We start from the raw sequence: 25,984 nt of genomic DNA, 5'->3' as shown, positions 1-25,984 counted from the left end.
GATCAAGGCCAACACAGCAATCTGGAAAACAGACACGCTCATCGCACATCTCGAGACGGATCTGAGAATGGATAGGCTCTGTCAAAACAACGTGAACGAATGATTAATCACAGAGTGAATTGTGTGAGTCCAGCAAGGGAATGTGCCACCTGGTGGTCAGAAAGACGACGCACTATTTTCATTAAACTCCTCACCATGTGACGTAAGTCTGCCGGTTTATGTTTTTTTTTTGTTTTTTTTGTCACTGATGCTGAAGAGTCCACTCCTTTCTTTCAGTTCCCCGGCAAGAGCTGAGGAGACATTAACAGCCCTGACGTCCTCGTTAGTGGCACCATTAAAACTAAATTTCCTATTTCCTGAGTGCAGTTGCGAGGTGATGTGGAGACTGATGAACGAGCCTCGATATCAACTGTGTGACAACTATCTACACAACACATCAACCACACCGACGGAAAGATGCAGGTATGGACGTCTAGTCTGTTTTAACGCCTCTAAATGGCATTGTAAAGTTCCAGTTAAACGTTTAAGAAGAGTCCGTGTACTGTTCTGCATGACCGATGCGCTTAAACGTGCCCAGTATGAACAGAACTGATATTCACGGGCGCAGAGTTAAGTAGCCTACGATACTCGTTATGTTTGGTTTCCGTCAAGGCTTTTTCTTTGGGTTACGTTACGTTGATTAACTTATGTGGGTGATGTGAATAGTAAGGATAATAGCTTCTATTACAGCGCAGACAGTGGTTTTGCATCTGCTTTGTGTCGCATCATTATCTACGCCTCTTTTTCTCATTCTCAGCTTCAACTCCAAATGATTGCCTCAGTTATTAAAGTGATTTTGCACCTGAGATGTCACACTTACTATGGTTAAATGTGAGGCTGAAGATGTGATTTTCGAGTGGATGTGAATGATGCTGTGAAGAGCACCTGTGCAATGCATCAACAGGCTCCACAGCCCACAGGGACTGGAGTTGAGATAGCTGCATGCATGGCATTTTATGCTTAAATGCGAGTTTAGATTAACAGTTAATGATGTCGTTTTCGTCTGAAATTGAGTGTTTCACATTTAATGAGTTATTGCACATCTTGTTTGATGGCATATTTTTCCACTCAGCTTTTTCCCTCCTCGATTTTTTCCCCCATTAAGCTGTTCGTTGTTGTTTAACAGCAACACATTGTACTGTTTAAAATGCTTGGCCGAGCGTCGTATAAAAGAACTGGGACGTTTCACTACTTGTAGCCTGGCTATCACTAAGCTTATTTGTGTTCACGGCCTTCGGACTACGGGAGCCTTTATGAGGCGGCCAAAGTGGAACGAGGCGCGAGCGGCCGGGTTTTTAAAAATAGTAAAAATAAAAAAAGTAAATAAACTGGAGCCTTGGTGTTTCGCCAATCCAGGTCCGGTTGTGTCATTTTACCTGTAACGGGGATCGGGTTTTCCGAAGTTAGGTTTTGGTGTTTTCTCAGGCTTTGCGATCGCTCTCGGATCTCGTGAGTGAGAAACCCGGAGTGGAGCTGTAGCCGACTGAGCCGATTGAGCGCTCCGACCCTCTCCGGTTCTAGTCCGGTTTCAATTATGGAAGTCGCTTCGCGGCTTAAATCGTGGAAGGTTTGGCTTGTGGTATATTTTAGTTGACAGAGAAGAAATATAAGTTACTGCCCATTTTTTGACTAAAACGTAATAAGTGTATAAACACAATGTAAATGTAGTAGGCTATAAGATTAATTTCTGTGGTTGATGCAATGCAAATTCTAAATGCATGTTAAATTTAATGTGTCTGGCTTCTGGTGTCATTGGCTTCCAGCTATTTTTAGCTGTACAAAACAGCTAGTTTTGCTGCTTGATATTGCAGACTGGTATGTCTTAACCATATTATTTTAATGTAGCCTATTTTCTTAATTATGAACAAATTGGTTTGTAGTGCAAACAGTTTTACCGTTTACTGCACTTTGTTATTCTTCTCGTTATTTCCTTACAATGGAATCAACAATCATTTCGCCATGCAAGCTCGTATGTATCTACCTCCACTTTTGAGTGCGATGCCCACATTTCAACATCCAATCAAGAACTGGCGGATAGAATCAAGTCCCCACCTTACTTTTTTTGTCTGTTTTTTGATAGTCCACTACACTCGGATGTACATCACAATACATAAGAAAAGATCTGTCGCAACTTCCGTTTCATTGTCACTTTAATATTAGCATAGCTGTGATAACCTGCAGCCTTGTGCCTATAGCATAATTAAAGCCATGCTGATATTCAGCACAACAGCAATCATACTTGTGCACTCTCAGAAATAAAGGTACAAAAGCTGTCACTGGGGCGGTACCTTTTCAAAAGGTACACTTTTGTACCTATTAGGTTCAAATATGTCCACTTTAAGTACTAATATTTGAAAAGGTACCGCCACAGTGACAGCTTTTGTACCTTTATTTCTGAGAGTGTGTGATGTTGCTTAAATATTTTTCCCACCGATCCCTTTTCCCCCCATCTAAATCTATTTCACGATTAACCTCTTCGTGTCATTTAACAGATTCAATTGAAGTGAATTGATTGCGCTTAGCTGGACGGAGAATAGAGGAGTTATTGAAGTGCTTGTGACTCAAGTTCCCTTGAGGCAATTTACTTTCGTGTCCATCACCCCCGTGAAAATTGATGCGTGGAGGTGCGATTGGAAGATTGCTGTCGCTATGTGTGATTACACCCGAGGCAGTCAGCCTTCACACGTTTCCAGCATGGGAAAGTTGCATATCTCCTCAAAAAAAAAAAAAGAGAGAAAATAAATTATTTAATTAATTATATTTGATTATTTTCTGTGTTAGGCAATATTCTGTACAGTCTACGTTACATTTACTTAAAATTATGGCAACAAATTACATATAGCTCTGTTTAGAATTCAGTATCAATCAAATCAGCTCCTTAAATGTGAGTAATTCTGCAAATAGATCAAATAAAACAATTAATTGAGTTAAACAAATACAGTTAATTGGAATTAAAACAAATATCAATCTTATTAGTACTAAATAACAATTTGTAATTTTATCAATAATTTATTTACATTACATAACTGAAGATTTCTTTATACTTTACATATATTATCCATCTCAATTATTTATGAGAAATGTATGAGTGACTAAGAGCAAAGTCTTTGTTGTCTGTTGACCACATCACATAAACACTCACCACACAAACACTCATAAAATAAAAAGCATTAATTTAATACATTAAAGACCTCACAGACGACACTTGCTACATGAAAAATGACAAGGGTAACAATTAAATATTTGTTCATTAGTGAAACAAATCTGTCCTGGCAACAGATTACTAAACATGAAAAAAATAAAAAATAATAATAAGATAATAATAATAATAATAATAAAAACTACAGAAATTTAAACAGTCACACAATGCAATCATTATTATTCATACTCTAGTGCATACTGGGGAGGACAGTAAATGGGTCTGAACCACAAAACTATTGTTGAAAACTGGATTGTGAGCATATGGAATGTTTAAACAGGCAATGCTTGCAAATTCAAGATGGCTTATTCAAATTTGGTCAATTTATTGCAATCAGTGAATGATTATGCTTATTAGTTGTTAGTAAAAATTAGTAGCTATTATTTCAGTCTGCTTTATATTCTGTTCAACTTTGGTTAAATGAAACAAAACTTCTGTTAAATACATATTATATTTTCATGAAATCTATCGAAGCACAGAATCAGTTACAGCCTGCATGATTGCAACTTGACTGAAGAATCATTGAAGTGTTTTTTAAAGGAGTGTTGTAGATCACTGTTTCTAGTGTTGCACTCCTTAAGAGAATGGATTTTGGGTCAGTTGTTTAATAGCTGCTGTAGCCAACTTCTCTGACTGATGATGCATTCAAGTCGTGTCTGAAAGATTGTATTTATGAGTTGAACGATCATGAACAAGACCACAAATTTGTAATTACATGTGGAAAACTCTGAACTTTCTTTAAGCCCATAATTTTGAAGTTGGGGACATGTCATTGAGAAAATATGTCGGATGCAAAGGGTGCAGCATCTGTATTGACGGAAAATTTGTTGAGAATTTGTTTGTACAAAATATGACATTATTGTACAATTACAATAGGATATATAGCAATTCAATTAGCAGCAGCTTCATAAATCAAATAAAAACATAAAAATAACACATCATATTAAATTAATATGGTACCGAAGTGATCCAACCAAAACTTCCAAACTCATAAATACAATACTTCCCAGGAGGAACTGGGAGCAATTGCCAAAAATACATTGTATGGGTCAAAATTATTGATTTTTCTTTTATGCCAAAAATCAAGTAAAAATCATGTGCCATGAAGATATTTTGTAAATTTCTTACCGTAAATATATCAAAACTTAATTTTTGATTAGTAATATGCATTGCTAAGGACTTCATTTGGACAGCTTTAAAGGTGATTTTCTCAGTATTTAGATTTTTTTGCACCCTCAGATTACAGATATTCACATTGTTGTATCTCAGCCAAATCTGTCCTGTCCTAACAAATCATACATCAATGGAAAGCTTATTTATTTTTCATGATGTATAAATCTCAATTTACACTTAAGTCTGGTTTTGTGGTCCAGGGTCACATATTGCATTGCCCCTGTCCATGGTGCTGAACTCTGTAGTTTGTTTCTTTTACAGATGTGACGATGCTTCTGCTGTACTAGACTCTACCTGCGATTTGAGGATTGTAATGTGAGTTCAGGTGCAGTCCTGTCATTTTATGCTGGTGGAGAGGAGCGAGATGCTTCACTCGGCTGCCATGACAACAGGACTTATCTTTGTTAGCTGGCTCTTGTATACGAGCGCACGGGGCAATCCCATTGTGTCAGTGCCAGAGGGAGGGGAGAAAGAGCGCATGGAGCGCGTTCTGACCCAGGCCAAGGAGGGCGCGCTGAGCCCCGGTGCAAAGCAGCGTCTGGAGGAGCTGAGTAATCTTGAACTGGAGGGGATCAAGGGTGGGAACAAATCCAATTCTAGCAGGACCAGACCCAACTTGAGTTCATTGAGACGAGGGTCCAAACTGCAAGGCAAGACCCTCGAAGCCTGGACTGAGCAAGAATCGCTCAAGCAAACCGAAGAGGCGCCAACGGAAGAGGCCAACGTCTCTCTGGATGCGATCGATGAGTATGCATACCCCGATTATAGGGGGAAAGGCTGCATGGACGAAACGGGGTTTGTGTTCGCCATCGGGGAGAAATTCACCCCGGGACCCTCCACCTGCCCATGCTTGTGCACAGATGAGGGTCCTCTGTGCGCCCAACCAGAGTGTCCAAAACTTCACCCTCGTTGCCTGCGCGTCGACACCAGCCAGTGCTGCCCGCAGTGCAAAGAGAAGAAAAACTACTGTGAATTTCGAGGAAAGATCTACTCATCTCTGGAGGAGTTTAAGGTTAGCCCAACACATTAAGTGCTTCATTATCCATATGCCAACTTTAACTAGGTTTATTCCTCTCTTTTATCTATATTCAACAGTGTCAGGAGTGCCAGAGTGACCTTTATTTTATGGCAGAGTATGTGAAGTCCTTGCGTTTAGATCTTTACTCCTATGAATCTCTGTTCGTTATTGAGTGGAATTGAATTTTTGTGGTCCAGTGGAGTTTTCTGTCCAGTTGAAGAAATCTAATGTGTGCACATCATGTCTTGATTATATATTGATTCCAGCGAGCCAAAAATGAGATTTCAAAATTGCACATTTTTTCATTTTTAATCCATCACTCTTCCTCAGTCTTTCCCCAGGGAGGAGGCTCGCAACAAGATAAAATATTGTTTTTCCTGCATTTTCTGCTCTGAAAGTGTGAAGAGTTCAATTATTATGTGGAACTAACGGTGACTTATCTTGCTTAGGCTGTTATGTAAGAAAAGACAACAGGCCCTTTTTTCCCTGTAAGGCCCTATTATGATGCTCTCTAATTTTGCCTTTAGTGAAAAACGCATGTCATCAGTTTCAGAGTTAGCAGCAGGTGCACAAATGATTCTTTTTGAACTGCGTGTCTCGCCCCACAGTGTAGCCAAAGCCATTAGCTGCTTCTACAGCTTATGCTCTTGATTCAATTTTCATGGGTTCCTCCTCCTGTGTCATTGGAGTCCTTATCCAAAACACCTGAGCTTTATGGCGAGCAGTGAGATTTATTAATGCAGAAGTCAGCACAAGCGCTTTTCACAAAGAGTGGTAATGACCAAGCACTGAATTTATTGGTTCTGCTCAGCCGCACCTAATGCATATGCAGACTGCAAAGGTAACAATTAAACCCTCGGCAGAACAAAATGAGTCCCAGTATCATATCTGTTTAGTCCTACAACGCAAGCCTCTTGGGGGGAGCTGCCGAATGAATCCGTGCTCGCCTCTGTTGAACTTTTCAATTTTAGAAACCCCCTGTGAATTTTGATTTTATTTTCCATCACAATTGGAGGTGACACATTGTCCTCTGTTTGATTCGTTGAAGATTGTCTCAGGAGATACTGTGTGCAGAAGGTTCTTTTTACAGAAATGCTGATGCCAAAAAGTCTTTTGTATTTTATGCTTGAAAGCAGAGAAGAAGCAGTGAGCAAAACTGATCATTTGTTCATACTGTATATACAGTATGTGATTTTGGAGACATCTGTAGAGTCACATGAATGCTTGAGAAATCCACTCTGTGACAGAAAGACTCTGAATTTATCACATGGATACAGTTCGGCTCAGGTTCATAAAATGTATGTAGCTGTTTCTTTAACTATGGGCACTTTGGGTGCAGTGGATTTTTAAAAATTAAACACTTTTGAACTTGCTACTTGATTTAATTTGTCTTCTAACAATGTCCGACAGTGTATGAATCACAGCAAAATTCCCTGAACCATAATTTCCACCACATCTGAAATCACCATTCATGAAAATGATGGTGGTGGAAATGACATTTTAAACATTAATGGAATAAAATGGCAGACTCTTTCCCCTACTAAGGCTAATTTCATAACTAGCATTTTAAGTATCGTAGATACAGACGTCTAAAAATACTTCCAGATTTTTTGCATACTTTTGACAGAATGCAACTGTTAAAAAATATTAGGTAACACTTTACTTTATGTAAAATGCATTATAAAAGTAGCTTTAATGCATTAATTACGCCTTGTAATGCACCTTATAATGCATTGTAAACCTAGGCTTTAATGATCTACAACAAAATAGAACGAATTTTGATGATAACTAAAATATTTAATTACTATAATACTGATTTCTCACTAGAAATAACATTCAAAAGTGCAAAAAGTTAGTCAGAAAAATACATTTACACACAAACTGACCATCAAACGCCACTATCAGATGCCATCTTTATTTTTTTTTAGCTCAACCATCACGGAATGGAACGCACAGGATTGTGGGATATCAACGGCAGCAAAGGATACATCTATGCTGCCTTCAATAATCGATCATCTTGGAATGCATCCTCCAAAAGCAGCATTTTTCAGTTTTCGGATGCAGCCCCGATAACACTTATCAATTTATTGTTACACTATGCATTTTAAATTCAGTTATAATTATTTACGACAAGATATAATGTATTACAAAACACATTATGAATAGTTATAATGGATTATATCCTTTAATAATCATTTATAATGCATTATACATAAAGGCTTTAAGTAAAGTGTTACCATTCTGTTGACAAGTAATATATACCTGGACTTTGAAGGTTTTCTTCCCACACTGGGTAAATTATTAGTGGCAAAATTGTTGTTTGTGATAGAAAATATGCTACAGCTGAGGAAATGTCATTAAGTATTAAATGTCATTAAGTATGTCATATTTTATATGTATAAATCATTGGTAACACTTTACAATAAGGTCCCATTAGTTGATGTCAGTTCATTAAACTAACATTAACAATGAGCAATACATTTGTCACAATATTTGTGTATATTATATTATATTATAGTATATTGTTAACAGTAGCTAATTAAAATACAACTGTTCATTGTTAGTTCATGTTAACTCAGGTCCATTAAATACAATTAACAGATAAAACTTTTGATTTTAATTTTGTAGTCATAAATATTAATATTTACATTAAGATAATAATTCTTTAGAAGTATTTTTCATTGCTAGCTCACATTAACTAATGTTTTTTCCTGATTGTGAACAAATAGAACCTTATCATAAAGTGTTTACACACAATAAAAATAGAAATGGTTTATGGTTCACACTTTATTTGGATAAGATGGATTCTTATATTTTAACATCAAAAGGCTGGGTCTGAGAAGAGGGTAAAATCTATATATAAAAGTCATTGGAAAAATAGCAAATATAAATGAAGGCACGCTGAAAAGTTTCCAAGATAGTTTTAATATGAATTTCTTATAACAAAATCGGGGGTGGGGGGGGAGTTTTAATGAAAATCAACCCTCGGGACCTAAAAGTGCCTGTAGTTGAAAAATCGCTCAAAAAAAGTAGACAGGTATTGATATTCATCCATAATAAATGGACTGGAGCGTAAGGCACGACCCAGAGTTCCCCATGGACATAAATATGGAAAGAAAGGAAGGGAGATGAGCAATGCCAGAGGAATTGCCAGAAGGAATTAGGTAAGCATTGTTAATATACTCCAAGTGCTGTGATTGGCAGGAAGAGCGTGCTCATCAATTAAACTGAACACTCATCAGTTCCCTCAAAGATCTGAGCTCTTGTTCTTCATCTGATGATCGTAATAGTATAACGAAGGTCGCTACAGAAGGTTTTGTTTCTCGTCTGCCTGTGTTTCCAGGTGTCTCCATGCGAGAAGTGCCGTTGTGAGCCCAGTGGAGAGGTTCTGTGTTCAGTGTCAGCTTGCCCACAGACTGAGTGTGTTGATCCGGAATATGAGCCTGACCAGTGCTGCCCGGTGTGTAAGAGCGGTAAGTGGTCTTGTTCTTCGAGCATTTCTCTCTTTCTCTGTTATTCCTTCTCATACCTCTCAAACCGCCATCCCCTGAACCGCAGAACCCCTGCTGTGTCCCCTAGGAGCGCGAGAGAGATAGGTTAGAATCGCTTCTGTAAAATGACCACAGAGACTTCTGTCCACTTCACTCAATTACCATACCATGAAGAAAATTCACAGAAAGCATGCACAGAGCCGCAGATCTCACCGCCTCTCGTATGGCCTACGTGTGCATCCATCTTATTGTTCTATAATAGCCAGTTTACTTCAGTGAGGTGATTCAAACCCAAGGAGATCATATTTGTCTGCAGGCCTTTGTTTAAGATAGTTGCCGGCATGCATTATTCAGACAGCAATAGCACTAATGAACCTGCAAAGTTGTTCTGCTTGTTTCCAGGAGGTGAGGTGATTAGCACAGGCAGGTGTTTCGGTTGCAGTCTGCTTTCTCCAGCCCTAGGGCACAGATGATTAAACTTTTACACATGTTTTTTTTCCTCCATTTGGCTGCAAATACAGAAGTATAAGGTACATAAATGTACTCCCTCGTCAAAGCGCCCGCTGCAGAGACGGAAGTATTTTCAAAGCCACTCTACATGAAAAGCACCCTTCCACGGCAGTCTTTTTTTGCTCTGTTACAAAATCTAGTGAGTTGCCTACAGAAGCAGCATTTTAAGAGATGTTCGGCGCGCTCCCGACAAGAAGGCTGTTCCACGAGGAATCTGAGATACCTTCTTTTGGACGAATTCTTAGGCAGTGCATTACATGTATACTTTGCAGAGAAGGGAATCCTATAAGGCAATATGTTGAACTCAACAAAATTGTTGATTATCAATAAATTTTTTCTAAAATGTTCATTCGGAATGGAAAAGTTATTTATAAAATGGTAACACTTTTTTTAAATGAATATGATTTCTTAATATTATTTCATGTATTGACTATCATGAAAAACTAATAATGAACAGCAATTGGTTGGTTGTGTTACGGGACGTGCAGATCCATGTGCAAGGCTTTATTTACAAAGGTACATCACAGGCAAGGCAAAGAATATTCTTAGTCAGGGCATTCAGCTGTGTGTGTGTAATCAGTGCAATGGATGATGGGAACTGTAGTCCGGAGTGACATGTAACAGGCTGTGTGGTGTGAGAGTCAATATGATGGAGAGGTGACCTCTTGTGGCAGTCAAACAGAAGACCACGAACCGGATTTGTGACAGGTTGGTCAAGTGTTTTTAGCTGTATTTAGGCTGTATTTATTTGATATTGTGAAATATTATTACTAATTGTTACTTATTGTTTGTGCTGCTTAATATTTTTGAGGAAACCATGTTTTAAAAGTTAAAATCAGGATTATTTGATGAATAGAAAGTTCGAAAGAACATTATTTTTTTTAAATAATTTTTTAATATGTTGTCTTTACTGCCACTTTTGATTTTACATGCTTGTTGAATAAAAGTATTAACTTTTTACACACACACACAAAAAAAATTACTGACTCAAAACTTTTAAATGGTAGTTTTGTATAGTATTGATCATTGTATTGATCATTCATAATACATGAGCTAATGTTAATTTATACATTTAAAAAAAAAGCAAAAACACATAAATATGTATGAGTATGTATAAATTAACCTTGTTCTATATTAAGAAGTGCTGTAAAAGTATTGTTCATTGTTACTTAATGATACCAAATGCTTTAAAGGGGTAATGAACTACCTTTGTTTTTTTATTTTGTACTGTTCTCTGAGGTCCACTTATAATGTTATCAAGCTTTTTACATAAAAAAACATCATAATTTAGAAGTAATGGGCTACTTTCCCATTACTTTTTTTTAACCCCCCTCATCGGAACGCTCTGTTTGAATAAGCATTTTAATTATTGTAGTTTCGGAAGTAAATGCTAACGATTGTGTATGTTTGACAGCCTACATCCTTCACTGATGGACGCTGCAGTGATTTATGGTAGGTTAAAAATGCTAAATACTCAGTGTTCTGCGTCAAATTGTGCCTTGTTTGTAAACAAATCCGTGGTAAAATGAAGTAAACAAAGGACCAAGTTCTTATTGACGCTGTCTGGCATGTTATTCAAATTAAGGTAATCAAATAAAGTTTATCGTTTTGTTTCTGCATAGATCTGCGTTTACCGCTCTTGTCATTGCCACCTACTACGTGCGTGAATTGGTGGGCGGAGCTAAACAGGCAGCGATGTAGAAGCAGGCGTTGATCCTCTTCTGTGGAAGCGGTGTTTAGCATCACTATTACATCATAAAGTGGCACATTCCACAAGCTGTTTTTAGACTAACGAGAAAGTTTTGAGTTCTGAAACATACAGGATTTTTTTTATAGCACAGTGACCTCTTACATGTAAAATGAATTATTTATTTCATTGTAGTATTGTGCTGTTAATATACTGTAGCAGCATGTGTTAATGAAATCAATTGAAAGTCGAATGAGGAATGCTATTTATGTGATGGCAGTTAAGATGCTTCAGTAGACATGTAGACAGCAGACAGCGAGGCAGCTCACTGGGTTTCTGAACAGACCTTTTGTCTGCTTTGTGCGTGCTGTTGTTCTCTTTTTGGCCAGAGGACTGTTTTTCAGGCGGGGGTTGGAAAGAAAAGCAGTGACCTCGGGTTAGTATGTGAGTGTTCTGTGATTGGAACACATTACAATGTCTTGGGAGAAGTTTTCTGAATCAGTGTGGGTTATATAGAGCTGTTTGAGATGCTTTTAGACAGCATGTCCAAGACTGTTGCTTCTTGTGTATGCCTGGATCCTGATCTAATATGGCACCGGCAGCCACGCTGCCTCCTTCAGCAGAAAAGAAATGATGACTTGGTAAATGGATCTCTGACTCGGCAGCTAAACTCTCAGCGTAGTGTGGACAATGGGGGGAAGGGTGATGTGGGGCAATTATTTTAAAGAGCACACATGTTTAGAGATGCTGAGATGCTGCCAAGACTCCCTGATCAAATATCTCAGTTGGTGTTTGGCTGTGAGATGGAATCCAAGGAACAAAAGCGGGCCAATTTCATCAAGTTGTGCCGTGGTGAATTCAAACAGTTTTACAAATGTATGTGCACACTCAAGCAGTCAAGCTGTATGGTTTTATGATGGATTGGGAACATTTTTGCTCAACGCACAAGATTACAGCCGCCTAGTGATTTCACAGCGTGCCGTAATACCGTGGCTTGTCTCGGCTTCGTCGCGCTTGCCAGGTAGTCTGCAATTTGATTGGATCTCGGAATTGTTTCGATAGATAAAATCACTCTAATGCTCTGTTTCTGTTTCCTGTGGTTCATCCGCATGTCTTGTGGGGGTGGATCACAGAGAGACACGAGTGCGATGGGTGGCACCTCTGAGGCTTTTGCTGTGAATGTCTGAGGTACAAAGACTCCTGCACAGATGCAGTGCAAGAAGCAGCCAGATGCTCTGACCCCATGAGATTTGCACTCTTCAAAAAGTAAGACTTCAAAGCTTTGCGTGGTGACACCGTAGGATAGGTGCCGGCTGTGACAAGCTAGTTCTAACATGGCATCTGATGAGGATAATAATCACATACACAAACTTAGCGTTTGACAGGAGAACACCAAGGAGGCCATTGGCATTTTTTTAACGACCGACACTGGACCCCTTGGAAGTACATGATTTCAAATCGGGCATAGAGTCACTTCTGAAGGGCCAGTCATTTGAGCCAGAAATGTCATGATTGATCACTCTGGAGCCAAAATGACATTATGCCAATGTTGATGGGCTTATGGCAACGCAAGAGGGTTGTGCTCTGTTAACAATTCCTGAACAATTTGAATTCAGTTGTTGTAGCAAACAGGATGCAGAATTTTAATTAAAATTTGAATTCAAGGAATAAGAATTCAAATTAATTCAAATAGTTGTACGTTTTGACTTGAAAAGTAATGATTATCAAGACCAGCTGCCAGCAAGCCATATTTGGAAATTTGTCAGTTTTGTTTTTTATTTAGATAGAACAGTATAGTGAGTGACAGGAAGTGATGTGGGGGAGAGAGAGGGTGCGGGATCAGGAAATGTCCACGAGCCGGAAATTTAACTTAGGATGCCCGCAGCGCAATGGTGCTATATGTTGGCGTGCTACTCACAGGGCTAGTGGTGCTGACAGTTTTGAAGATTTACAGATGGACGATCAAAGGTTTTGGGTCAGTAAGATTTTTGAATTTTTTTGAAAGGAACTAATATTTTTATTCAGCAAAGCTACATTAAATTAATCAAAAGTGGCCATAAAGACATTTACAATGTTACAAAAATTAGATAAAAAAAAAAAAAAAATGCTGTTCTTTTTAACTTTCTTTTTATCAAAGAATCCTGAAATGCATTGCCGTTTCCACAAAAATATTAAGCAGCACAACTGGTTTCAACCTTGATCATAATAAGAAATCAGAAATCAACATATTAGAATGATTTCTGAAGGATCATGCGACACTGAAGACAGAAGTAATGGCAGCTGAAAATTCAGCTTTGCATCTCAGGAATAAATTACATTTTAAAATATATTAAATAGAAAACAATTCTTTTAAATTGTAATAGTAATTGAGAATATTACTGTTTTTACTGTATTTTTGATCAAATAAATGCAGTATTGGTTAACATAAGCAATGTATTTTAAACATCTTACTGGCCACAAATTTTAATGGTTGGATGGATGGGCAGTTCAATAGAAACCATCCTAAGCTGTGACGTCAAAAGTAACAGATGGATATAACTCCAATTTACACTATTAAGAGCCCTTCAAAAAACAACAACAACAAAAAAAAAAGAAAAAGAAAAAATGAGTAGGGCACAATAAAATACTGAAATATTAGTGCTATATGTTTCTTTCATCAGAATGCACAGCTGATTTCAAATGGCTGTCATTGGAAAAAAAAATGGTTCTTAGCATCGGTTAATGTATCTGCAAGCAGGGGTAAAGGAGCATTGCTAACCAGCTAAAACTTGACCCCTTGCTCAAAACAAAACTTTTTCAACTTTCTGTGTAAGTGACTTGTCCAATAAATCAGAAGGAGAATGATTATTTAATTGGTACCATTAAGAGTCAATTACCATCTGATTGACTGCGCCTTTGTATGAAAGACCGGCCCTTTGAGAAAAATGTGGTGTCTAAGGGATGAAATGATAATAGCTGCAGTAGAAATGGGGGCTGTCGTCTTCATTTTGGTTGGCAGACTTGACACTGAATGGGGAAGCAGTGAGGAGAATCGATTTCTAAATGGGTTGCAAGCATTTCTCTCATAATCATAATCTTGTGCTCGGTTCACGCTCACCACGGCATACCCAGCAGGGGCTACAAAAGCCTCCCCCTCTGACTGTTTTAGCTCAGGTCACAGAAAGCACACAATTCAAAAGACGTAAATGCTTGTAATTTGTTCAGTCATTAGAACACCTCATCATTGAGCTGATTCATCTGTGGCCAGCATCAGTAGCTTGCAGAAAATGCAGCAAGCAGTGCAAGGCCACCTACATCTTCAAGGCCGTGGTGCGCATTTCATCCTATTAGCCACAGTTTCATTAATTTTAAGTGGTTGTTAACACGTGAAAAGCACAAAGGGTGCATAAAGCAGTCACGAGGGCTGATATCTCTATTTGTTGCTCATGAAGAGCAGAGGTAAGCACCTCTTTCTTAGCTACTGAATGAAGTATTATGTTCCCGTGCAGAGCGCTGCCTGGTTCTGTTGTTGGAGGAGTATGCTGGGAGACACTTCAGGAAGTGCCATGGGGGGAGATGAAAGTGAGCGCTATTGCTAATATCCACCCCAGGCAGTTGTTCATGAATATCAAAGAACATCTGTGAGGAGCTGCAATGTTGGGACGGGATGAAAAAAACCCATCCCGATTCAGTCATAGCACTCCCGCGTTCTTTTCTCTCACTGAGGGACTGTCAGTAAATAAGAAACTTGGCATTGAGTGATTCTTTTGAGTGCTTTTTGCTGCTTTAAGATTCATAGAGTAAGCTGCACCAATATCACAAACTCCCAAAGATGTAAGACCCTCTTTTAGGTAAGGATAAATGTGCTTTTATCAGGAATTTTTGCAGGATAATTAAAACAGCATACTGGTCATATAATCTTTAACCACATGCAATTAGTCACTATAAAGCTACACATGACTGCCTACACTGTAAAAAAAAAAAAGCCAACTTGTTGAGCCAACTTAAAATGTTAAGGCAACCAGCTTCAGCAGATTTTTGAGTTTACTCAACTTGTTGTTTTAAGTTTATACAACAAAAAGTTGAGACAATTCAAAAATCTCCTACAAAAATAAGTTGAGAAAACTCAAAAATCTGCTGAAGCTGGTTGCCTTAAAATTTTAAGTTGGCTCATCAGTGTTTTTCAACAAACAAGTGAGCAAATCTTTAAAGTGAACAAATAGTTGTCTTTTATTTTCATGTACTGGCTCTGACAATGAATATTTTTTCCTTCACTGAAGTATCTCCTTTTAAAAAGCATAACATTTTTCCTTCTTTCAAAGGCTAATGCACGACTCAAATCGGCACTGAACGAGTCATTGTAGGAGCATTTTCTTTGACCTTAAGCCCGGGACACACCAAGCCGACTTCAAAGAACTAGCGGCGACGAAAGCCGACGGTGTTGTCGCCTCGCATCAGCAGCGTCGGACCAAAAAGCTGCGCTCGAACACACCGCACAGACTACAGCCGACGGCAAACTAACACATGCGTCTATATCAGCAGCTATCAATAGTATATATTCGTCATTCAAAAGGAGAAACCGAAACAAAGATATACTAGATAAACGCAGATATACAAAACGTAAACAAAGCAGAGCTTGCTTACCATTTTGAATATCAGTAACATTGATAACTTTAATAATTTTAAGCGGCTCATGTTGTTCAAAACATGAAATGTTGTTGAAAACATTCGCGTATTAGAATGAATGGGAAAAAACACGTAACATTTAAACAGCCTTCTGTCTGTACCGCCTTCATCGTTTGCTAAACTGAACATCCAATCAGAGTTCTATCTCTCGCCGACGGTCCCAACAGCCCCGACGCCGATTCAACATGTCGAATTGGGCAAACTGCCGCCGACGTGAGCCTGTCTGCGACATGTTACAAGGTGGTCATTTTCGTTTAGTTTGCAAATGTGAATCAGTTGCATTCACAGCAAAGACAGAAAGGGGGTGAGGATATTTGAATAAAGAAATTATCAATGACCATGCATTGTAAAATTATGCTAAGACCTACTGGTATATGGATGAACAAATCAGTGAATGAATTTGAACTAAACTTTTTAGGGAACTCAAAAGAGAGTCACTGAGGTGAATCAAAATATCTACTAATACCTCGCATGTGTTACAAACAGGAAGAGATGCTTTTTATTTCCCTGCAGCCCTTTCCTTTTTGTCGACCTCCTCTCATGTGGGGCATTGCCTTGGCAACGTACAAGGAAACAAGCCCTCTTCTAGAAGGGCTCAGACGCTGGGGTCACTGCTAATCTGAGGAGGTTGCAATAAACATTTCGAGCATGAGCCGAAAGCCCTGAAAATCCACGTTGCTGGGGGGAGAAAGGGATCACTTGCATTTTCCCAAAAAAAAGAAGAAAGAAAAAATTGGAGGGAGAAATATTCATGGGGGCTTAAGAGAGGCCCTAGAAATCACTTTCAGGCCTCAGCTCATCTCAAATACTTCTTCTTTTTCTTTCTTCCTCTGGAGAAATATGTTCGCCCGGATTTGTTGCGCTGATGGTTTTATCCGTTTGTAATGGGGCTTGATTCTCTGCGATACTGAAGGAGAGAAGTAGAGGACAGTGATTTTATATGCACAGCACCTCCAGCTCTCTGTACATTCTCCTGAAACACTATTTTTCCAGTCTTTTATGCCCAGGAGATGTAGGAAAGTAGGAGAACAGGATTTGAAAAGCAAATCGCACAGATAGGAGAATGTATTTAACGGATGTCTGAAATCAAAATGCCATGCATTTATGTTAAAGGCATCTTTCTCATACATGAAAGCTCAACAAATTAGAAAGATTCCTGGGGCCGGTTGTTACTAGCTGTGTGTAAGTTATAGCTAAACCTTGTTTTGATGCAAAGTAACAGCATACACACTAATAAAATATTTTTGTATTGCACCATTAAACTTGAAATGTTGAACTCTATATAAACTAAATATTTACAGAAGGAGTAGTGGTTGGAATGAAATAGCAAACTGACTTAATTGCATAATACTTCAATTCTTTAGACATGGCAATGTTGACATTGACACTCATTTACATATTAAGAGAGAGAACATTATGTGAATAAATTACTTGGTTAGTGGTTCATCAACACAAGCCCGACCTAAACAGCAGTCCTCTGTGTACATTGGTCTGTGTTGTGCATGTCTAATAAAATCAATCATGATAAATAAATGTTTTAAAATTTGAAAAAACTAGAAAAATTGATGAAAATTTACTCACCCTCATGCCGTCTAAGATTTGGAACAGATTTGTAGAAATGTAGCATTACTAGCATTACCACATGTAGTGCTGGTCGGTTTAAACAAAAATCTGTATCATGTTTTTTTAGGATTCTGTAAGAGTAGAATATGTTCAGACTGTAAGACTGTTCGGATCGTACTATTTCATGATTTATCATGTTTTTTCCCCTGCCTGTGCCATCAGAATGCATGAAACAGTTGCAGAATCACTGCATTTTAATCATGATCCAAACAAACATGCTATAAAGCATGAACAGTTGATGTAAATTAGATTGTGTAATTTCAAAATCTTAAGCAAAAACAGAATGGTCTGACCTTAGCTTTGAGAAACTACACTATATAAAATATATCTGCGCAAAACGAACAGCAGATGGGCTGAATAAGAGCGCAAATTCACACTCTGACAGCAGGTGGCGCTTATGGAACAGCAGCAAAACAGCGTTTCCTTGGTTACCACTTTAAACAAAGCAGTGCTGTGCTTTTAAATACTACATTAATATGCAGTAATGGATGTTAGATGAAAGAAAAATAACATCTTAATTTTTTATTAAGTCAATCAGTCCCCCTCAGAGATACATAAACCCTCACCCCAATTCAGTATTTAGGATTTTCTTCCAATATTTCACTCTCTGTTAACGGCCATTTACAGGTTATGCCCAGTTAAAGAATTAGTTGTGTGTTATTAATAATTCTACAAGTTCTCCAACCGTTAGTCAGAAGTGTATGCAGGTAATAGGGATCCCCACTCAGTTCACAACACCGTTTTTTTTTTTTTTTTTTAATTCATACTGTGTGTTTAATTCAAACCAGTTTACTGTTTGAACCAGTATATTGCCCAGCACTATCCACAAGTAATACACAAATGACTCCAGTCAATCAGTTATCATCTTGTGAAGTGAACAGCTACATGTTTGTGAGAAACACAAACATCAAGACATTTTAAATTTAACCTATTGCTTCTGGCCAAAATACCAGCCCATAAGTCATAATAATGTGTCCTTAACAAACTCATCTACGTCTTGGATGGCCTGAGGATGAGAACATTTTCAGCAAATTTTCATTTTCAGTACGGAGAGCACTTTTGGTGCATTTTGTGTCAATATTGTCTTTATATCACCCATATTATATCAGCCATATAAGCTATTCATTTAAGTAGCATCATATTTCAGTGGTAAAATATTTTTTTTTTATTTGAGGCAAAAGAAGTTCAAGGATCAGGGATATACTGTACTGATAATTAAGAATAAACTGAAATTCACTACATTCTGCTCACATATTTGACAGTTATTGGATCACTGAGGGTTAACGTCATTATTCCACTTTTTTTTTATTTTACGGCGATCATATGACTTGCTACTGTAGCTATTCTTTCTTAAGAACAAATGGTGCAATCAAATAAAGTAGTTACAAAGCCCCTAGTGTGTACTTTATGTTCCATTTTAAGTAAGAACTAACAAACAGCTGGTGCAACACTACCCTGGTCCACGGCATTGCGTGTGACTTATTATGAGAATGCTGAAATCGTTCATTAATGTTTTAGTGAAGTCCATCCACTGGCACTTCCAGAATAAAATATACACCTGCAAATCTGCATACACCTTCTCCACCCATCCCAGCCCAGCCATTATTTCCACAAAAGTAAGTAAATTTAGTGACATTTATAATGCATACGTACTAAAGAACTGCATTAGAGGGCTTTTTCTTTTTACTTATTCTCAGAACAGTGTGAGCTATGATCCCGGCTCTTTCAGTGAGCATCAGCTCTAATGAGCTTTAAAAGATCATGTCATTTTCAGGATCCAAGCTTTCCTTTCCTCCTCCTTTGCTTTTTATCTCAATTACCACTGTACCATGGGGAATGCAATTCATCTCTGAATGGACCAAAGTCTTTAATGGTGCTCTCTCTTGAATTTAGCCTCTACAGCAGTGCTTTGATAGGTGGTGAGGATAAGGGTCTGCTCAGCGTGATTAAACACTCCTCTCCACTGCCAAAAATGCAGCATGCGTACTGCTCCACTGCTGTTTTGTTTGTTGCTGTGTACCCAACATGTTTATCTTCCTCCCGATCCTCTTCGTCCTCCTTTTTCAACTTTCTCTACCCCCTCTCTCTGTGTACCAATGATCACATGTAATGCGACAATACATAATCATGTTCTGTTATGCAACTGTTAAACATACATGGCAGCAGTATTAACACACGTATAGTACAGAGCCATAGGGTGATCTGAGATATAACCCATCACGATGAATCAGCTGTGCCAGCTGCTTTTACTTCCACAGTCTTGATATTTGGGGGCAGGAATCTGAAGTGTTTGCTCTGAAATGATTATAAATATGGATTGTATGACGTCTTGACAGCATTGGCCAAATATTCAAGATGATTGATGTGCCCGCATTCTTTTTATGTAGTCTTCCATCTTCTATGATAATGTCTTTTAGAGGCTGAATACCAATTCATCCTTATTTGGGGGATGTAAAAAAAGGAGTAAATGGAGGCTGTGCCTAGGTAGCATTTCTCTTTAATGGCATAGTTTTTGTATTAATTTTGTTAGCTTGACAAAGCCATTATTATCTTTTTGAGTTTTTTTTTATTTTGTTTTTTAATTTCTAACCTGAGACATCAAATTTAAATTCTAAACCTAACTACATCCACCAAATTCAGCATAGTCCTGTAGCCTGTTCTGGCAGTCTCTCATAGCTGAAGAATACTATATCTCCCATAGAAAAATTCTGACTATAAAAGCCATTTTACACAGCATGTTCTTGGTTTATTATCAATGGAATGGAGGCAGCCGGAGCTTTCCAAGCTTGTTCGCAAGTATCCTGCTGGTGTGCACACTGCACATGATCATATTTTTCATCTTTTCATGGCTGCTGCGTACTAATAATGCATTTAGCTCTTATATGTACAGTAGTTCCCAGCAGAATAGCCATATATGTACAAAATCTATTCCTTGATTCCTTGATTACAGTGATCGCCACTATCACTGTAATAGGGAGTAGTGAATGAGAGAGTGATTTTGGACAGCAAATGTTCACACCCAATCAGGGCTTGACATTAACTTTTTTTGTACACCAACCACTGTGGCTTGTGGCTTTCCAAAGTTACTAGCCACTCAGCATTCAACTGGCCACAATTTTCTTGTTGGTAAATTATGGTTTATATGAATAAAGTTGATTATGGCATGCTAAAATATGACATGACTTAAAAGACATGATTTACAATTTAGGTACAGATTTTCACAAAAACAAAACATTTTATAAAATTATAAACATTTTAACCTTTAAACCATTTTTTAAGAAAAGGGATGAGTCAAAAGTATAACTTATTAGGCTATATAAAAAAAAAGCAAAAAAAAAAAGCAATTGTTTAGATTTTTAGGGCATAGCTTCTGGTCAACCCACCGGTTCACATTTACAACTGCGTGTTTGCTGCTTAAAAATATGGGTCAATTTTCACACTGGTCTGAACAAAAATAGCAGATGGGCTTATTGAAAATGCACATTCATTGTCTGCCAGTAGGTGGCACTTGTAGAAGAAAATAATTATAACGGTTTCTCCAGTAACGCTGTACACAAAGCAGTGCTGCATTCATAAGTTACAGTATAGTATAGTATACTCTTTATCGCTTTATCAGGCATTACAGATAAGATGAACTGAAAATACTTTTCTGAAGATAGTCGGTTTCCTTCAGAGGTACATTCATTTAAAAACAGCTGAACCACGTTTTGACTCTGAAACGTGTAGCTTATATTTATTCAATGAAATCACAATCTTTTTAAGTTTAGCCCTCACATTAAGACATATCATCTTGTTTTTCTATCCCCCAAACCTAAGATCTTGAAATTAAAAAAAAGACTTTTATGACTAAATTCAAGACTACAACTAAATTCAAGACTTTTTAGTTTGCATTCTGTTCTATGGAGAAAAACATTTTATAGAGAAAAATTGTGACCCTGGAGCACAAAACCAGTCATAAAGGTCAATTTTTCAAAATTGAGATTTATACATCATCTGAAAGTTGAATAAATATGCTTTCCTTTGATGTATGGTTTGTTAAGATAGGACAATATTTGGTTAGCTATTTGAAAATCTGGAATCTGAGGGTGCAAAAAAATCTAAAGATTGAGAAAATCACATTTAAAGTTGTGCAAATTAAGTTCTTATCAATGCATATTACTAATCAAAAAATAAGTTCTGATATATATTTATGGTAGGAAATTTACAAAATATATTCACGGAACATGATCTTTACTTAATATCCTAATAATTTTTGGCATAAAACAAAAATCGATAATTTTGACCCATTCAGTATATTGTTGGCTATTGCTACAAGTATACCCGTGCTACTTACAACTGGTTTTGTAGTCCAGGGTCACAATTGGTGGTGCCACACACAATTACAAAAATAAAGCATATTTTCAAACAACCTTTGCAAACGCTCCTTACACTCATCACGCCATTACAATTATTAATATCCTTACAATATCTCACTACTTTATCTGAGGCTTGTCAGTAAAGAGATAACGTGACAAAAACATAAGTTTTGCTCAAAAAGAACCTTGGCAATTTTGCTATCTCTGTTGAAACCCAAATCTTAAAAGCGCTAATGTTTACTCTTGTTTTACTCCTTTGTCTGTCTCTACATATTTTGGCAAGTCTTCAAAATTTGTCTTGCAATTCTATATCAGAATCTGAATTTCTTCTGTTTAGCTTGCTACCATGCCCCAAACTCTCGCTATTGGTTGAGCTGGAAAGAGATTGACAGATATGAGCGGATGCCACGAATGGCCTACTTATAGAAGCCAATGAACAATAAACTAGGTTAAGAGAATGTATTTTGACATAAACTTCACCTTTAGCTTTATTAGCTATCATTTACATGAAGCACAGAATGCAATATTTACATATTCTAGCATGGGGCCGAAGCAGTATCATACCCTGTTTCACACCCAAAATCATTTATAAGGCAAATGAATGCAAAGTATTGTGTAAAATGCCATTAATTCCTGCTAAAGCTTTCAAGCTGTGTTCACCAAACTCAGCACAGTACTTCAGGCTGTTCTGACTTAGTAGGCTTTATTTTTTCGAATTGATCAGACTTGATTGTCCTGTAGTGAAAAGCCTTCCATCCATACATTTATTCAAGCTTTAAACTATTCAAACATTTCAAGCAAGGTTTTGTCTAGCCAGTGTCTGAGTTTGTCGTGACAACTTCTCTTTTTCTAGATAACGTATGCCTCCGAATGTGACAAGCCATTTAGTGTTTGTCCTGATGAGTCATTTTAGACCTGCATGGTCCAGTGCATGATGTGGCATAGCAGTGCCAATCTATCATCCACTGGCTGTAGTTGAATGTTTTCTTTTTTGATTTTGTTCATGGTTTTGTCTTTTTGCCTTTACAGTAATAATAGGACAGTTAAGACCAGACAGGAACGCGGATGCTTGTTTATTGACATGGGATGCATTCCACATGAACACAACTGCTTTCACAACTGCACATGCACAAGCCACTGTACCATGGCTTTTAATACTGTTGCTTATAGCATCTATGTTTTATACCATGTCTTTTTTAATTCTATTTGCCAGTGTGTTGATTTCATCGATAGCTATTTGCAGAAACCAGCTTTACTCAAAAAGCATTATAGCTGGATTCAAGTTTAAACATACATTTGTATAAATTTTTTACATTTTGAAAGAGCACTTGCATAAGAGTAGTTAAAAATGTATGCAGTGGAAGAGCTTTATAGATTAGCACACTAAAGGTTTGAGTCTGCACTTGCAGCTTGATAAATGTTTATGGTGCACAGAGAGCTCAGCAATTACTCCTCTATGAAGTTATGATACAGTCATGTTTTATGGAAGGCCTGATATTGAACTGTGCTCTACAGTGTGAACATCTTTAGAGGTACTATTGTCCTATGAAACATTTAACACCATTGTGATAAAGACTGATTGCCATCTGTGGGTTCAGTAACGAATGCTGTCAAGATGCCAAGACGAAATGTCCCTGCCTCAATAAAGTGAGCTGCATCGGGGATCCACACTGCAACTAAAATTGTCACAAATGCGGCAAAAAATGTGCAAGAATAATTTATAATCTATTCCCAATTGGTTACAAGTGGGAAGACTTTGTGTGCGTCCATATTCAGTTTTGTCAGATACCATCCTTTGCATACCTGTGTTGAATGCCAATGAAATAACATATTCAACAGTTTGAATTAGATTCAGTGAATTATTTAGAGCTGGTACTGAGTTTACAAGTAGCTCCCTCACTAAGCTGTCAAGCATTTTCATGGCCGATTCAAAATGAACCAAGAATCATTAAACAAAAGCCGCATCTAGGTAGCATATCTCTCTATTGGCTTTTTGTTTTATTTTTTTTATTAATCAGATACATTCTTGTGCATACCAGTGTTGAATGCCAATGAAAACATTACTCTTATGAACTGGTTGCTTGTAATGAATCATTTTAAATAACAGATTCATCAGTTAACAGTTTGAATCAGATTCAGTGAATCATTTAGAGCTGTTACTGGTTTTACAAGTGGCTCCCTCACTGAACTGCCTGACATTTTCCATGTCCAATTCAAAATGAACCAAGAATCATTAGTTGGAAGCTGAACCTAGGTAGCATATCTCATTATTGGCTTATTTTTAATTAATCAGATACGATCTTGTGCATACTGGTGTTGAATACCAATGAAAAATGACTCATGGAGTGATTGCCTGATATGAGTTATTTATAAAGATTCATGAAACAGATTGAATCATTTATAGCTGTTACTGAGTTCACACGTGAGTCATTTTTCAAGTCCGATTCAAAATTGACCAAGAATCATGACTGTTATATACGGTTTAAGTTCTTCAGGCATACATTTGTCTCTTTACTGACTGATTGTTGTTTCACAACAGCATTTTGTTGAATAAATTAACAATGGTGTTCTAAAAAAAATAAATAATAATAATTATAAAATCTGATATTTTACAAATTTTAAAACTAAATTATTTGATTAATTAAATTATTGGTTATTGTTTAAAATGATGTCCAATTATACAGTTGGATCAAGTTTTTTTTTGGGGGGGGGGGGTGACATTGTCATCATAATAAACTTTTGATGTTTATATGGCACAAATATTATGATTAAATTGAGCAAATTTATACTAAAAACAATTATAATAACACCCTAGATTTGATACCTTTGTCACAGCTGCAGCAGAATAAACTGAAGCGTCTCTGTCAAGCGATTTTGTAATTTATCAAGTGAAAAATCATTTGCCTCTTAAATATTTAATTCATCATTTCTTTGTTGGTCTGCAGCCTCGAACATGCAGAAAAAGAACTGTCTCGGGTCATAGTATTGTGCTTAGATTGACTGCTAACTTGAAAACATCATAAAACTTACATGAGGTCAGTTGACATAATTTCAGCTTGATCCGTGACAGTTACTGCCACTCAAAACCAGGGCTTGCAGTTGTGTTGGCAGATCTCAACAGGCTTTCTCTCAATTTGATGTAACCTCTCCCATCTGTGCACAGGGCCAAACTGCTACGCGGACACAGCGGTGATCCCAGCCGGCCGAGAGGTTAAGATCGATGAATGTACCATCTGCTACTGCACCTACGAGGAGGGCACCTGGCGTATCGAGCGGCAGGCCACCTGCAGCAAGAACGAGTGCCAGCCGAGCTAAGGCTCGAGACCCTCAGCCTTCACCCGGACAGCTGCGGAGATCTGGATCACCCATCCCTGCTGTGGTCCGTATGGGCTCAGCATGGCAGCCTTGAGCCTCACACGCAGCCAAGACACCGGCATCGCGTGCCGATACATCTGTCGGTCATTTGTGACCGTTCATGACTATGAACTAAGAGTGTCCTGTAGCATGCAGCGGACTGGCCAATTAACCTGGGAACAAGGCCAAGGGCCATAGTGCAAAATGCTACTTTCCTCTCGCTACCATGGAGCCTCTGAGTTGGCATGGAGTCATGACGAGTGATGAGATTCATACGTTAGAGTTACATGTATAGTCTTAGGAGGCATGGGGTCGAATTCAACTATATTAATACTTCAAGTTTGTATTGAGATTTATAACCCATATAAAGGATATTTATTTATGTATGTGCTGGTTCAACGATTATGATTGGATTCAGATATCTGATTTACAGTGAAATGATATTTTTTATAGCCACTGTATTTTGATATGCTGTAACGTTTTAATACCGGATCGACTTCAATCCGTCTTATTAGAATGTATAACGCACCTACAGCTGTCAATGTGTCTGGAGGAAAGTCAAAGACTGTCAGGAGTGACACGTAACATCTAACACAACGTCAGGATAGTCAGCAGAGCAGAATGGATTCAGTCTCCATTCAAGGAAATCAAAAACGGAAAAAAAGCTGCTTGCAGATGTTTGCATTTATGTTAAGTCTCTATTGTGCTCTTATCTGAGGTCCGTTTTGCTAAGACGTGTTTCTATGTGTACGTGTTTTCATGTTTCAAATAAATCGTTACACTGTGCACGCTTGTTTGTGAGTTAGACGCTGATGTGAGGTCAACTGAGGTTAGTTACCATTTTTAAACACAGGGCCATGCTTGAAATGT

General features: G+C 37.8%; 1 protein-coding gene across 2 annotated transcripts; it reads left to right on the top strand.

Annotated features, from left to right (window-relative positions):
• Positions 1-72: 72 nt before the first annotated feature.
• Positions 73-25,888, top strand: vwc2 (von Willebrand factor C domain containing 2). Of its 2 annotated transcripts, XM_058795140.1 has the most exons (5): positions 73-202; positions 277-462; positions 4,673-5,423; positions 8,773-8,902; positions 24,924-25,888. In XM_058795140.1, exons 3-5 carry the CDS (start codon positions 4,755-4,757, stop codon positions 25,073-25,075), a joined length of 951 nt encoding a protein of 316 aa, XP_058651123.1. In that variant the 5' UTR covers positions 73-202; positions 277-462; positions 4,673-4,754; the 3' UTR covers positions 25,076-25,888. The 2 variants fall into 2 exon arrangements, with proteins under 2 accessions (XP_058651123.1, XP_058651124.1); XM_058795141.1 differs by lacking the exons at positions 8,773-8,902; positions 24,924-25,888 and adding an exon at positions 5,507-6,425 and having other exon boundaries at positions 202-462.
• The last annotated feature ends 96 nt before the right edge of the window (positions 25,889-25,984 follow it).

The sequence above is a fragment of the Onychostoma macrolepis genome, chromosome 13, assembly GCF_012432095.1.
Source record: "Onychostoma macrolepis isolate SWU-2019 chromosome 13, ASM1243209v1, whole genome shotgun sequence".
Classification (NCBI taxonomy): domain Eukaryota; kingdom Metazoa; phylum Chordata; class Actinopteri; order Cypriniformes; family Cyprinidae; genus Onychostoma; species Onychostoma macrolepis.
This window is presented reverse-complemented; position numbering and strand designations above follow the sequence as displayed.